We start from the raw sequence: 15,963 nt of genomic DNA, 5'->3' as shown, positions 1-15,963 counted from the left end.
GGCCACATGAGAAGTCTCATGCCCAGAATGAAGGAGATGATCCTTCTACCATACTCTGTCCAGTCTGTCCACGTGGATCTTGGAAAACCACAGTTAGTTCAAGCACCACCTCTAACGGGATGTGGACACACTGAAGTATGTGCAGAGGAGGGCGGCCGGGATGTATGGAGGTTTAGAACCCAATTGGGAGAGAACAGATGAAGGAAATGCAGATTTTCAACAGAAGTTTTGAAATTCTGAAGAGCTATCTTGTGGAAAAAATATTTCACTAGCTCTGTATGACCCCCCAAATGTCAGTGGATAGAAACTACAGGAAGGCAAAATTTCAGTCTGAAAGAATGCAGAATATTCCAATAGTTAGAAGTAATTGAAGGCAGAGAAACAGGTATAAGCAGAGGCTGGGTAACCACTTGGCATGTGGTTTTCTTGGAGATTAAAGTTCCGGGTGAGGGAGAAGCTGAGATGGGGACTTCAAGGCTCCACCAAGCACTATGGGCCTCTGAATCTAATCTGAAATGACTTAACTTCCCCCAGAAGCATGGTGGTGGCTGGTCTTCATGGGACTCAAGCACCCGCACGACTACCTGCCCCCTTCCCAACCTGAGGTTCTGGGAGAGAGCTATCCTATCCCAATTCTTCATTGTTCCATCAGGCTGTGGACAAAGTTCTCTGCTTTCCCCATTCCAAGATTTCCAAGGCAGAATTCCCTCTGGGCCTCATCTGCCCCCAACTCCTACTCTGTCCCACCTCTATAGTAGTAGTTTCCATTTCTCTAGTGTGCAGAGCAGACGTGGGTACAGCCCTGGCCAGTGCTCAGCAAACAGACCACAAGCATCTCTCCACTCCTAGCACGAGGGTTTCTGGTATACCTGAGTCAGCGCAGTCCTCAAGCTTCCAGGAGGAGACACCAGATTGCAATTATTAAGATGTGCATCCCTCCCCCTTAGTATTGCAATATAGCTGCTTATCACCAAGAAAAGGCAACGTCTTCAAGAGGAAAGGGCGAAAAGTCACTGAGATGGGTTCTTTGCTTATGAGGGGAGATAGACGATTTAGAAAAAGGGTTGGAAGGGGCAGAGAAGGGAGGCGATGAATATAAAAACAACTATACCTGCACAGAGGGGCCCTCACCCCAGCAAGGGAGGGGATAGGGGTTGGACCCTGAGCTCAGGAGGCTGGGAAGTACAAGTTGCCCGGAGCTGGCTGAGTCCGCTGCTGGAGTGGCTCCTTCAAACAATTCTGGAGCCAACTTGTAGGGAAGAACCCCGGTTCTGGAGCAAGCAAGCCCCATGGGGTGGAATCCTGGCTCCCTGACTTACTTGCTGTGCTACCTTGGGCCACTTTAACAGCTCGCTCCCTAAAGGGGGATAAGAATGGTACCTGCCGGCGCGCCTGGGTCTGCCTTCTGCTCGGGGTGTGATCCTAGGGTCCTGGGAACGAGCCCCGCATCAGGCTCCCTGCTCTCCGCTGGGAACCTGCTTCTTCCTCTCCCACTCCCCCTGCTTGTGTTCCCTCTCTCGCTGGCTGTCTCTCTCTCTCTGTCAAATAAATAAATAAAATCTTAAAAAAAAAAAAAAAAGAATGGTACCTGCCTCCTAATGTTGTGAGGCTAACACTCAATATCTTAGGGCTAGCCACATGAAACTGCTGATTTCCAGTCATGTTCAACATACAGAAATGACAATAGCATAGGGATATGACCTCAGACATAACGGGGAGATGAGTACAACTAGTCTGCACCTTAGAATTATCTTGGGCTCTTTTCAAAAAGCCAAAGCCCAGGTCACACCCAGACCAATTCAGTCACAATTTCTGTGGGCAGGACACCTCACCAGGTGAGTCTACTGGGCAGACAAGTTTGGGAACCACCGGCTTAGCACAGTGCCGGGGATCTATTAAGGCACTCAAACAGAGCCACCCTCTGCTTTCCCTTCATCTGTTCTTTATTGAGCGCCTACTGCATGCCAGGCTCTGGCCAGGCCTGCCTCTTGGGACCCGGAACGCTGACCTCTCCCCTCCCCCCTCTGCAGTGTCCAGGCCCCGGAGCTCCCCGGACGACCTGAAGGCGCTGACTCGCAACGTGAACCGGCTGAACGAGAGCTTCCGGGACTTGCAGCTGCGGCTACCGCAGGCTCCGCTGCAGGCGGACCTGACGGAGCAGGTGTGGAAGGCTCAGGACGCGCTGCAGAACCAGTCGGACTCGCTGCTGGCGCTGGCGGGCGCAGTGCAGCGGCTGGAGGGCGCGCTGTGGGGGCTGCAGGCGCAGGCGGCACAGACCGAGCAGGCGGTGGCCCTGCTGCGGGACCGCACGGGCCAGCAGAGCGACGCGGCGCAGCTGGAGCTGTACCAGCTGCAGGTGGAGAGCAACCGCAGCCAGCTGCTGCTGCGGCGCCACGCGGGCCTGCTCGACGGGCTGGCGCGCAGGGTGGGCGTCCTGGGCGAGGAGCTGGCCGACGTGGGCGGCGCGCTGCGCGGCCTCAACCACAGCCTGTCCTACGACGTGGCGCTGCACACTACGCGGCTGCAGGACCTGCAGGTGCTGGTGAGCAACGCCAGCGAGGACACCCGCCGCCTGCGGCTCGTGCACAGGGGCATGGAGCTGCAGCTCAAGCAGGAGCTGGCCATGCTCAACACGGTCACCGAGGACCTGCGCCTCAAGGACTGGGAGCATTCCATCGCGCTGAGGAACATCTCCCTCGCCAAAGGTAGCTGCCTGGTCCACCCGAGCCCACAGTGCCTGCCTGGGCCTTGCCCGTCCGGGCCTTCTTCCTGCGTGCCCCTCCCCAAGGGCCCAGGAGTCGCCCCACTTCCCCAATCCACTTGCCATCGGGAGTCAATGCCCCCTCTATTAAATCTTGCCCTACAGGACCCGGAAATTTTCTGCCCAAATGGCCTGTGCCCATTTCCCAGCCTGTGTAGGTCTCTCCCCTGGATAACCCTGACCTCCCTTCTACCTCCCAGAGAGTACACTCAGCATCCACATGCCCCCCCTCCCCACATGAGAATGGCAAGTGTGGCTAATGGGGAACTGGGTAGTCAGAGCTTGGATGTGCCCACAGGAGCCTCCAGGTGTTTCTGGCTGCAGAAAAGCAGGGGGTCAGTCTGCAGGCTCAGGCTGGGAACTGGAGGCACTCCTCCAGGGTCATGGTGTTTCAATGCCTAGAGCTACAAAGAACTGGAGAACCCCAAATCTGAACTTGACCTTCTAGGCTGTTATGAAGTATATTCATTCAGGCAGAAGAACACATTTTATTTAACGATTTGTTAGCTTCATTTATAACTCTTAAATATAATGGCAAAAATGTGTAGGCCTCCACTGGCGTTCTTGCCTCAGGCCTAGAGCCTTTAGAGCCAGCTTCCCTCTTTTCCACACCTAACTGCCCCCCCCCATGCCTTCCTGCTACTGCCTGCACTGCACATCACCATGGAAGGCACCTTTCGTAAAACGCATTTCTCCCACATCAGCACCCCCTGCCCTGCCGCTCAGAACTCCACCATGGCTCCCCAAGTTCTGCCAGATTCAATACACACTCCTTAGCCTGACAGTTGGCAATAATAATACCACGGTGAACACCAGCCGTGTCAGGTACCGTGCCTTATAGGAAGCATGCCTTGTATGATGCCTTTTATTTTTACATTTTTATTGAAGTATAGTTGCCACGCAATGTTACATTAGTTTCAGGTGTACAGCATAGCGATTAGATACTTCGATACCTTGTGCTATGTTCTCTACGAGTGTATGTACTGCCATATAATGTCTTGTAAAAACGGCAGTGAGTGTACTAATTCAGGACGCTGCTCACAGCCTCAAGCCAGGAGGTGACCGAGCCAGGATTTGGACCCAAGCTTTTCTGATCCCGGAGCTGGTGTGCTCTCTGTCACACACCTGATCCCAGCCTGTCTTCCCCGCCTTCTCCTCTGACTGTTTCCCCCACCAGAGGTTACAAACGGAACAGTCTGTAAGGGCAAGTCAAGCAATGTCCATGCATAAAGTGACCTTGGTGTCAGGGGTGTAGTAGGGACTATGGCAGGTCCACCCCACTTTGGCCAGGCTGGAATATGGGCCTGGCATTGACAAAGTCTTCCCGTTTTTCACAAGGAACTAGAAACATGGAATGTTCTAGAAATTTTTATGTGTCTAGTTCTGTGGGTTGTATGTGGTCCATAAACAGCCAGTTTTCACCCCCCTGCCCCGTGTGGGAAGCATCTGGTCCAGGGGGACACATCACTGCCCCGGAGACACAGCCCGCTCTTCCCACTGCCCTAGCTTTACTCAAGCTATTCCATCTACTGCAGTGCCTCCTGCCTCTTCCTCCTCATCATCCAGATCTCACTGATCGTTCAGATCTTACTCAAACCCACCTCCTGCAAGAACCCCGCCAGCCCCTCTAGCTCACTGCAGCCCCCTCCTCTGAGCCTCTCCATTATCAGAACAGAAAGTAGGAATGATGGAGCCTTCCATTTGCATCGTCCTTTCCAGTCCACAGAGTGCTTTGGGGTGCATTATTTTGGTTTAAAGTGAGTCCCTACAACCGGCTGTGTGGTTGGTTGAAGGTAGGCTTTGTTATTGAGGGCAGGGGAGGATTCTTGCCGAAAAACAACGAAAAACAATGGAGGCTCCTGGAGGAAATGCCTGATTTACACAAGGCCACACAGCTGGTAATGATCTGACCTAGGACTTTTTGTTTTCAAACAGTTTTAATAAGGTATAATTTACATGCTGTGGCGTTCACCCATTGAAGTGTATAATTCAATGATCAGGCCAGGATGTTGAGCCCAGTGCCCAGTGCTCACCACACAGCAGTCCACCCCGCCCCACTCCCCTGTGTCCCNTGTGTCCCCCCTGCTCCCCCCTGCTCCCCCCAGCGCCTGACAGTGCGGTGCACAGAACTGAGACCCCGTAAATGTTGGTGAGGCGACTGTTAGATCTTGAACCTGGACAGTCAGAGCATTGGTGTTCTTGTCCTGGGTCCCTCAGGCTCTCCCCAGAAATCAAAGGAGGACAAGAGGTAGAATGTATTCTTCCAGATCCACACCCCTGGGATTTTAGTTTTTCCCATCTTCTCTCTTCCTTGGCGTCCCCTGCCCACAGCAGTCTATCAGGTAGTTACAAATAATAGCAACAGTACTGAATTATGATCCACTCTGGGCCAGACATTGTGTTGACATTAATCCTCTAAATAGCCATTAAAGACTACTAATCCTCACATCCTGCAAAACGGTATTATTGTCCCCATTTCATAGATGAGAAACTTGGATAACTTTCCCACTGTTTCTTACCCAATTGCAGGTGGCAAAGTCAAGGTCTGAAAGTGGGTCTTTCTGGTTCAGAACCCATGTTCTGACCATCCTGCCTCCTAGCGTGGAAAGTCGCCAGCTCTGAGCAATGAAGGGAAAAATGGACTCCATTTGGGGGGGTTCTTGGGGGTAGCCCCTCCCCACTTCCTTCCTCTTTAAGTCAGCAGACATCACCATGCCTCCTGCTGGTGCCTCCTCCTGGGCCTCTCAGTGCGGTTCACAGCCTGCCTGCTTCTATAGTTTGCAAGTGTGCTCTCCTTGGCTTGGACTGACGCTGCTCTGGGCATCCATTCGTGAAAGTTCTTCCGGTGGGATCCTCCAAGTAGTGTTTCTTTGGTTCTTAAACTAAGATTCACACTGTGTTCCCTGGAGCTGGAAGTTTCACCTCGGTCCTGCCCAGGACTGCCTTCCAGTCTTAGAGTTTTGCGTTCTCGATGCGCTGCGGGATTTGGGGGATGAACGTTCCCCAGTTCCTCTGGCTGCCTGGGGGTTCCCTTTCCCACCTCCCTCTCTTGTTTCCAGGGACCCAAATGGTATGATTCCTGAGGATTCTGTTTGGCATATCTGATGTAACTGCCATTCAACTTTAATGAGACAAAACTCTACGCTGGCTTTTGGATAAGGGATGTGTTCCCGGCTAAGTTTCTGTGCATTTCCATTTTGCTCTCTGGAATGGCCTTTCTGCCCTAACTTTGTCCAGTTCCTGTCTTAGTGTTTAAACAAACGCACACACACATTCACAGTCACACACTTCCACTCTTTGCCCTTGGCTGGTGCAGGTCCACAAATACTCAACTATGAGTATTTGTCAAACATGACCTTGTTTATGTTATTCTGGGGCTTGACCCCAAATGGTTTTCATTCTCTCACTTCGTTATACAGTTTTCTATGAATTTTGTCTCCAGCTTGTCTTTTGTGTACACTCACAGCAGTGCTTTCTGTTTTCTGCTTTGGATTTTCAGTATTAATCATGTCTGTTGAAATCTGTGGTTTGAAAGAAGCAGAGAACTTAGATGATCAGAGAATGGAAGGCATCCAGGAGAAGGGAGATAAGCAGAGGGGGGGCATACCAGGAGGGGGGAGATAACCAGAGAGAAGGCATCCAGGAGGGGGGAGATAACTAGGGAGGGGGCATACCAGGAGAGGGGAGATAACCAGAGAGAAGGCATCCAGGAGAGGGGAGATAACCACAGAGAAGGCATCCAGGAGAGGGGAGATAAGCAGAGGGGGGAGGCAGGGAGGCTCACCAGGAGGGGGAAGAGAGCCAGAGGGGGGGCATACCAGGAGGGGGGAGATAAGGGAGGGCATACCAGGAGGGGGGAGATAACCAGAGAAAAGGCATCCAGAAGGGGAGAGATAACCAGAGGGGGGGGCATACCAGGAGTGGGGAGATAACCGGAGAGGGAAGGCATACAGGAGGGGGAATGTGTGAGCCAGGCAGGAAGGCAGGACTCTCTGCCATATTCAGATGGCCTGTTTGCTAGATGGACGGGTACAGAACCCCACAACGTTTTGGTAATAACAGGCTCTGCAATCAGCTAGTCCACTCGTCTTGTTTTACAGTTGAGGACTCAAGGCCCAGAGAGGGGCTATGACTTGCCCCAGTCAAATCCCAAGCTGTTGGCCGAGCTGGGACTTGGAAATCCAGCTCTCAGTTCACAAAAACAAGTTGGCAGGGCAGATCTATCTGTGAGCTGCTTTTCAAGTGGGCACACCGCGCGGTGGAGAGCCCAGCAGTGTTTATGATGGGCTGATTTGACGGAGGGAGGCTCGGTCCAACTCTGGCCTCTAGTGCATAGGGATGTGTGGGAGGGGTCAAGCATGTCTGTGAACGGGGCCATATGTAAATAATGTTTCTGCCCCACCGAGGCATGGGAAGCCTGGATTGGGCGGGTGGCTCCCTGGGCCGGAGGGCACTCTGTCCTGTCACCTTCCACATCAGCCTCTCTGCTGGGAAGGGAGTGGAGAGCATGCCCTGAAAACGAGCAGTGGCACCAGCCTGGCCTACCGCCCTTCAGCCCAAGAGGCTCCCAGGAAAGCTGGCCTGGCAGGGTGGGCCGGAGCCGGAGGGAGCCCCTACAGCTCTGGGCCGAGTGTCCCCCAGGCTGGGCAATGCAGCTGGCAGTCCCTGCCCCACACACACAGTGAAGGAAGTGGGAGAGCGTGCAAAACTATAGAGGGGAAGCTGACAGCCCAGGGCCCCAGTGACGTCAAGCGGGGAAGGAGGGCAATTAACTGAGGGCCTCCACCTTGGTCAGCCTTACTGGGATGAGTGTGTGCAGGGGGTGGTGTCTATATTACGATTTGGGTCGCTATTCTGCTGGCTTCAGGCCCACTTCATCGGCTGTCCCTGTCCTGTTTCCAGCACAGGTGGGTCCCCCACCCCATCGCTCCTGCCAGGATCTGGGAAGGGAGAAGGGATTGCTTCTCCCTCCCTGTTGGCTGGGTCCCAGGAGAACCCAGTGCGTCTCTGTTCTGGAGATGTTTGCAGCTGGTGCAGCTCCGGGGCAGCCCCCTCGGGGGCAGAGCTGCACTGGGGGCAGTGTGGGAGGACAGGACTAGACTGGTGGGCAGGCTCTGAGAGGGGACCCTGGGCACAGGGCACAGGGCCGTAGGGTTCTCTCCCTCCTTCTCCTCCCCATCCCCCATGTAGGAGGTGGGCTGACGGAGAAGCTGGCACCACAGACTGGAAGTAGAGTAGAGGGGATTCTGGACACGCTTTCCCAGTGGAGGAGAAGTAGGCCCCTCTCCTCCCTGTTCCAGACCACCTCCATGCTCTGGCCTGCTCAAGGGACAGAAAAGATGAGCAAGTCAAAATGTAAAGAGTCAAGAACTTAAAAAGCTCAGCTGGGTACCATTAGGACCACTGATACTGTAACAGCTTCTATGACTGCCCAGAAGTCATTCGTAGAATGTCTACGGTGTGTGGGGTACAGGAAGGCAGAGACAGGGCCAGTCCTTCTTGGGGACCATGGTGCAGGATGAGTGACAGGGCCCAGTGAGTGGGCCGATGGGGGCCTGCCCAGGTTCTGGGATGTTCCCATGAGGACTTTGTGCAGTCATGTCTGAGGACCTTCCGGTTCTCAGATCTGGGGGTTCTGCAAGGGGCCCAGAGAGATCAGAATGGTGTGCATGGAGGTGAGGGTCAGGCCTGAGGGGGACGGGGCTCTTGAAAAGGAAAAGATCTGGCGGATGCTTGGGGACACATGAGAATGTTTTTCTGAGGTGAAAGAGAGCTTGTGTCCAGAAGCATCAGACTGAGTTTGCAGAAGGAGTCAGGTGGGAAATGGTCTGTAGGGGTCTCTGATGGGGGGCTGTGGCCCCTTGTGCTATGAGGGCCCTCAGAGACTGTGATTTCACTACACTCTGAAGAGATTAATGGGTTTCAGAGAGACCGCGGATGGGGAGGTCTTTAAAAAAGGCTGGGAGTAAGACCCGGATGAACGTGGGAGTCACGAGGAAGGCGGTGGAGACGTGACATGGGAATCTCCTCAACGATGAGCGTGGTGAGCAAGGGGGTGTGGGGAACAGAGAAAAGGGAGGAGTCAAAGCAAGCTCAAGATTTCTGGCCTGGATTCCTGGGAAAATGATAAAAAGTCAGACCCCAAGTGTGCGTTACCCACAGGCAGCAGGGTCTCGAAGAAGCGATTGGTAGTCGGAGCCCCCGGCAGCCTGGACCCATGAGACTCGCACTGGCCACCGTTTAGGTCCTTCTGAGCCCTAGGGGCTAGTGCCAGATGAGGGTATGACTAAGGCTTGGAAATCAGTGCCCACCTCTACTGTCCCCGCCACCTTCCTCCCAGTTCATCTCCAGTAAAGGCCTTCTTTAACCCACTTATCTGTGTCTTTTTTAAGAGTTTCCAGACTTGAGTCTCCCTGAATGAACCAGCCAGGCTTGGCAAGGCAATTTCAGGGGCAGCTCAGAATGACTATCCATGGTGATCTTGGAATAGTCCCGATGAAGCATTGTGAAAGGGGGCGGGGGACAGATGGTCAGGAAGGCCTTGCCACTCAAAGGTTACCAAGCCCCTTTATATCCAGCGCGTCATGTAATCCACTTAGTCCTCAGATGTCTGGGGAAGGAACTTTAACTTAGATTTTATAGAGCCAGGATCTGAGCCCAAGACGCTCCATATCCATACTCAGCCCCTACCTTCCAGATGATGTCTGCCACCCTGATGCCCCGCCACCAGGGCCATTCCCCGCGCAGCATCCTCCCTTTGCGAGAATTACTCTTGGGAAGATCCATGCGTTGAGTCACGCCCACAAGAGAGGAAATAGAACAAATTCGAGTGTTCAGTCCATGGCCTCCTCGACCCCGCTCCGTTCTAGAAGCACTGAGTTCCATGTGGGGAGGGCGGAGCAACAGAAAAGAGTGACAGGGCACAGGGAGAAGAAGGTCCTTCCCAGGAACAGCTCGTGGAGTGCGGACATCTAGGCAGCCCTCGACCTGACAGACAGATGGCCAGAATGGGGGTGGAAAGCTCGTCTGCTCCTTGCACCTCTCCTTTCCTTTGCTGTGGAAGCTGAGGTGTGTTCTCAGCAGGTTCCGTGTCTTAATGCTGTCATCTGAAAACTGGGATCTCTACTGCCAGGCGCACTTTGCTTTTCTTCATAGAGGAGAGGAAGATGGCCACAGAACCTGGTCCCCTTTAAATGATTTGTGTGTCACGTGTGCGTTTTTAAGTGTTGATTGCCTTCTCCCTGTGTATATGCCATTGAATCATTAAACAGCTGTCAACTTGGGTTAGGGTCTGAGGACGGTGCCAACTTTTGGAATGTATCAGTACATCTCGATCTTGGCCGCCTGGTTGTTTTGTATGTATTAACAGCCTCTGATCTCATTCATTCATCAAATATTTATTGTGCAATCCATTGCTGCGATGCTGTCAGTGTACATGTTTTGGTTTCCTAGGGCTGCCATAACAAAGGACCACAAACTGGGTGGCTTAGAACAACAGAAACTGATTCTCTCACCATGCTGGAGGCTGGAAGTCTGAAGTCGAGGTGTCCACCGGGTCATGTTCCCTCTGTAAGCTCTAGGACACGGTTCTTTTTGGCCTTTTCCTAACTTCTGATGGTTACTGACAATCCTTGGCATTCCTTGGCTTGTAGACACTCAGCCTCCCTTGTCGCATAGCCTTCTCCCTGTGTGTCTGTCTGTGCTTTATCTTCTTCTAAGAACCCCGGCCATTGGGTTAGGACCCACCCCACTCTAGGATCACCCCCTCTTAACAAATTACATCTGCAAATGACCCTATTTCCAAATACGGTCACATTCTGAGGTATCAAGCGGACATGAATTTTGAAGGGAAGCTCTTCAATTCACTGCAAGATGGTTTTGGCATTTTCCTTGGTCTTCTTTTTCTGTCACAAGGCAGCAGGACTGGGGAGCTTAGAGTCTGGATCTTCACAGCTGGGGCAGGGATGTCAAGGACGGAGCTGGCGATTTTGTTAGGAAAGAGAGAACACATACAGCTATGAGTCGAGGACAAGGAAGTGCGAGATAAGTGTCAGATGGCACCATGTATGTCCCTTCTGATGGGCCATGCCCACCCTTAGCAGGACCGTTGGCTCAGAGAAGCTCTGGCCAGGAGGGCAGCCATGAGCCAACTGGGGTGGGGGTGGGGACAGGAAAGCGTAAGAGATTGACCCGGTGGGCAGTAGGCTGGGGGGCAGAAAGGTCTAGCTGCATTTTGGGAATGGGGAGCCATCTCGTGTGACAAGTGAGGCAGCAGGGATGGGGCCAGAAAGACCGGAGTTGGAAGCTGCGCTCCTTTTCTCGCTACCTGGCTGTGTGGCCTCAGACAAGTGGCTTCAATACCCAGCCTTGCTGTGGGACTGAATCCAGTCACAGAGGCTGGAATCCCTGCCACAGTGGAGCCTGGCCCTGGACGAAGCCCCACTCAGGAGCAGTTAGACAGCCCATCTTTCCCTCAGGTGCTCAAGCCAGAAATCTGAACATGATCCTAGTCTTCTCCCCACCTCACCTACGTCTGTCTGCTCTGCCTCCACACAGCCACTCACGTCCCTCGACCACCATTTCCCTAATTCAGGATTGCACCGCCTCCCACCCACAGCCTCCCTGCCTCTGCGCTCCCCCCCATCCTGAGCCATTTTCCAACATGGCAGCCTGAGCCATCTTCCTCGTGTGCAGATCTGATCACACTCTTGTTTCCCTCAGGCCCTGCTGCCGCTTCGGGTGCCTCAGGGTCAAGTCCAACACTTGGGCCAGGCCTCCAAGACTCCCACTTGCTCCCCTTCTCGTCCTATTATGTGCCCCAGCTTCTAATCCCACTGGGGCTCACATATCTCTTTCTTTAAGGTCTTGCAGGGATTGTTCCCTCTGCCCGGAGCTCTCCCTTTCATTCTGTCTCAATCAGTCCAGGCTGCCGTAACAAAATACCATGGCCCCGGGGCAGCTTAAGCAGCAGAACTTTATGCCTCACTTCTGGAGGCTGGAAGTCTGAGATCAGGTGCCAGCATGGTCGGGTTCTGAGGAGAGCCCTCTTCTTGGCTTGCAGGTGGCTACTTCCTTGCTGTGTCCTCACATGGCGCAGGGAGAGGGAGAGGGTGACGGAGAAAGACCACCCCAAGCACAACAAGGGAAGGAAGGAGAAAGAGTACTGTCTGGTGTCTCTTATTGGGGGCTCTATCCCCATGACTTCATCTAAACCCGATCACTTCCAAAGGCCACCTCCAAATACCATCACGTTGAGAATTAGGGCCATGGCATGTGCATTTGTTGGTGGGGTGGGGGGGTGGATCAGAGATATTCAGTCCTCCCTTGGCTTAGCTGCCTTCTGTTACTCCTTAAGATTTCACTTTAGATATCACTCCCTCCAGGAAGCTTTCCCTGATTGCCCCTGCACACATACAAGACTGGGCTAGGTGGAGCCGTGTGTGCTCCCAAAGCATACTGCTGACCCTTCCTCTGTTTAAGAGAGAGTTTTTCTTTCCTCTACAGGTGTCCTGTTCCAGAAAGCTACCTTCTAACTTTGGTACCATTTGTAACCCTTTCAGGACCACCGGGCCCCAAAGGTGATCCGGGAGATGAAGGAAAGGAAGGCGAGCCTGGGATCCCTGGATTACCTGGACTTCGAGGTAACTAGGAAGCCCTGGGAGGAAGCTGGGCTTACCGAGAAGGGGGGGGGCCCTAACCCACTGCTCACCCTGTATTTGCTCATTGAAACTGGTGATGGGGCTCCCTGGGAGAGTTCCCAGTCAGCCTATCTTCAAATGCCCCGTTCCGTCAAGAGACTGATAGGTTGTAGGTATAACAATAGGATGGAGCAAATACTTCTTCCCAGAAAGTACCAGCATCTGAAGGAAAAGGGTGCGTGAGAGGCTCTCAGCTCCCTGAAGCCACTTCTCACCCCAGCAGTCAGGGTTCATATGACAAGGCCTTCAGAAGGAATGGAGGGTGACCCACAAGTCTGCTGTTCCTCTTCAGTGTTTCCCGGGTCACCAGGCACCTGATGCTCTGTCCTCCTTGCTGATTCTGCCCAGATCAATGAACACGCTAGTGGCAGCTCTGAAGAGCCAGTGGCTGGTGGGGAGGGTAACTTCTGGTCTTCTGGAAAGAGGGCGTTCTTCTTCGACTCATTGTCTCAGAAGTTCCCGTTCTGTGACTTTACCAAACTTGGTATCACAGTCTGTTCACTTCTGAGCCTCTGCTGTGAGCAGCATTTTTCTAGAAGAGTGCAAAACCTTCTAAACGATGTAAGAAAAGGGGAAGTTTATTTGGGGAAAGATGTCTGTTTATGTCAGGACTTATATCTCTAAACCATCCCCTTCCTAAATCTCGAGGAGGTTGTGAACAGGAGAGGGGGCAGAAGCTAGTAGAAGGAGAGCCCATGGCATGGCCTCCACGCCTGGCTCCCCTCCGGGCGAACTCCCCAAATTCAGAACCGAGGATGCCTAGACACTCACAGGGCTGTGAAAGCTCTTTTTCTGCCTTATTAGATTATACAATGGGGTGCTCTGGGCATAGCTCATACTAGATTTAGAATTCTGCAGCAAAAAGGCCGTTGGACTCCAAACAGGTACCTTACAATAGGAAGGAAAAAAAAAAAAGAAACCAATCAGCCCTTCTCTGAGGTTCCACCATCCTCTAGGGCCATGCATCCTCTTCCAGACATTTGACGTTAGCTCTGGAGAAATAATTACTGGAAGACAGGTTTTTCCAAGTCACGGAAAAAGACCAGAGAAAGCCAACTCACAAACTCACATTCAAAGCAGGAAAGAACAAGTAATCAGTTAATTAAGAGTTCTCTGCTTTACAGAGATAACTGTGGGCTTAGGTCAGGCCTCTGGGGGCGCAGGGCTCTCACGGGGTGAAAGCATTTGTTGATTCTGGCTCTCCATGGTGAGATGCCGGCCGTGGCCAGGGGGCCTCGTGGCCAGGAGCCCTGGGGCCTGATCTGCCAGCAAGTCATCCATCCCATTTACTGGCCTTGCTGACTTTCTCCCTCCTCCTCAGTCCACGATCCCCTTTGCTATACCTCCCTGGATGTACAGCTTGGAAGCCATTTTCTTGGCTTCTTTCTTAAAGAGGATGGGGGGCTGTCTCATCTTCCTCCTACCCTAAATACCAGTAAGCTCTTTTCATCCAGCTTGAGATGAAGCTGACTGACCACAGGCTTTCCGTTCAGGAAGGTCAGGGCTCAGATCCCGCCCCCAACACCCTCTCTGCTGTGTGACCTGGGCAGGTTACTTAACCTCTCTGGGCCTCAGATTCTTCCTTTATAACATAGGTGAACTAATACCTCAGTTTATTGTGAGAATAAAGTGAGATACTTAATGAGAAGACTCCAGAACAGTGTCTGACACAGAAAGTATTCAAAAAAAAAAAATGGGGGCACCTGGGTGGCTCAGTTGGTTAAGCATCTGCCTTTGGCTTGGGTCATGATCTCAGGATCCTGAGGTCAAGCCCCACATTAGGCTCCCTGCTCAGCAGAGAGCCTGCTTCTCCTTCTCCCTCTGCTGCTCTCCCTGCCTGTGCTCTCTCTCTTTCTCTAAGTCAAATAAGTGAATAAAATCTTAAAAAAAAAAATAATGAGTGCTGAATTTAAATCCCCAGCATAGCTAGAGGTAAAGGGACATCTCCCAAATGGAGAGGGCACCACCATCACTCACAGTAGGACTGGACCTTTCAGGGGGCGGGGAGGGGTCCAGCCTAATGGGATAAAAGGTGACGGTGGGGAAGGCTTGTGCTGACCTTTAGGACACTGCTTTGCAGCATCTTTAAGTTAACCGAAAAGAATCAGGAAGGAAAAGCTGCAGGGGGACGCCTGGTTGAGGCAGACTGCTGGGCCAGACGATGACCCGCAGGGGCCCTTCCAGTTCGGAATCTGCAGCTCCACAACTTGTCCTCTGTCTTCCCAGGTCTGCCAGGGGAAAGAGGCACCCCAGGATTGCCAGGCCCCAAGGGCGATGATGGGAAGATGGGAGCCACAGGACCCATGGGCATACGCGGGTTCAAAGGTAATAATGAATCTCCGAGCACCCATGTAGCCCCACTCGCCGCCTGCCCCTGGGCACCAGCGCGGGCACTGGAGTAGATGTGCGGAGTTTGCCTTTAGGCTCTGCCACTGACCAGCTAGCTCAGTGACCTTGGGCAAGTCACTTAGCCTTGTTAAACCTTAGTTCCTTTGTCCAAAACCCAGAAATCCTCATGATACCACACTTCGCAGGGCTGTCATGAAGATTACACGGGTCATGGATGTGTGAAAACCTTTTGTCAACTCTCCAGGGCTGCAGAAAGTCAAGGCAGCGTCCCTGGGAGTTGTGGCTCAGTGCTGTAGCCGGAGGAAGTGAAGCTGGTGGAATAGGCTGGCAGGGAGAAACAGGGGCTGCAGACCCAGGACAGCCACCTCCTTCCTAGACTCCCAGATTCCCCACAGTCCATCCCACGCTTTTGACTCCCCCAGTATTTGAAACTTTAATTTGGTTCTCAGATTTACGTTGCCGTTAGTGTTCCTCCTACATTGGTTTTCTTCCTGTTAGCAGTCACCTTGTTCATCGTTATGGACATCCACGTTATTAGTCAGTCCCTGGCTTTCTGCATTCCCTTCAAGAGCGTGCAGACTTCTACCATAACTGCAGGCAAGATGAGGAAATCTAGTGCTGGTTCCCCAGTGTTAACCTCCTCACTTGTGAAAATGAAAACAAAGAAAAAGTACTATTAATCATTCCCACCCCGTGTCTAGGATGGTCACTGCGTCTTAGATTGCTGGGAACTTTCAGGGTACTTTCTAGTGATTAAACAGGCTGAGGTTTTCCTCCCTTTTATCATTTTTTTAAAAATGATTTTAAAACAGACTACAAAAGCAGCACATGCTTGTTGAAAAAATTTGACAATACAGAAGTACGTAAGGTATAAACTAAAAAGGGATTCCCCTCCCCCTTAGTCCCTTATGCTATTACTCTTTAGAGGAACTACTGTAAACACTTTGGGGCACATCCTGCCAGATCTTTTTCTAAGCATATTCATATTTACGTATATAATTGCCTTGTTTTTTTTGTCTTTTTTTTTTTTTTTCAAAACTTGGATCACATTAAGCATCCTTCCCTGGAACTTGCTGGCTTGCTCTTTGCACCAGACAACGCCATAGGCTTTCGACTTGCAGATATCTTTCTGGAAGTACTTGGAATAGAATCCCC

The 15,963-nt window shown here is 52.3% G+C and overlaps 1 protein-coding gene across 4 annotated transcripts in view; it reads left to right on the top strand.

The window, feature by feature from the left end:
• SCARA5 (scavenger receptor class A member 5) overlaps nt 1-15,963 on the top strand; it is a 118,727-nt gene that overhangs the window by 68,616 nt on the left and 34,148 nt on the right. For all 4 annotated transcript variants that reach the window (XM_002914411.4, XM_011218660.3, XM_019794316.2 and 1 more), the window contains exons 4-6: nt 2,031-2,705; nt 12,322-12,402; nt 14,686-14,784. In XM_002914411.4, coding sequence (XP_002914457.1) covers nt 2,031-2,705; nt 12,322-12,402; nt 14,686-14,784 — 855 coding nt within the window. The remainder of the gene's footprint in view (nt 1-2,030; nt 2,706-12,321; nt 12,403-14,685; nt 14,785-15,963) is intronic.

This window comes from Ailuropoda melanoleuca, chromosome 5 (genome assembly GCF_002007445.2).
Source record: "Ailuropoda melanoleuca isolate Jingjing chromosome 5, ASM200744v2, whole genome shotgun sequence".
In the NCBI taxonomy this organism is placed as follows: domain Eukaryota; kingdom Metazoa; phylum Chordata; class Mammalia; order Carnivora; family Ursidae; genus Ailuropoda; species Ailuropoda melanoleuca.
The sequence above is the reverse complement of the archived record's forward strand: the minus strand, read 5'-3'. Positions and strand labels throughout refer to the sequence as shown.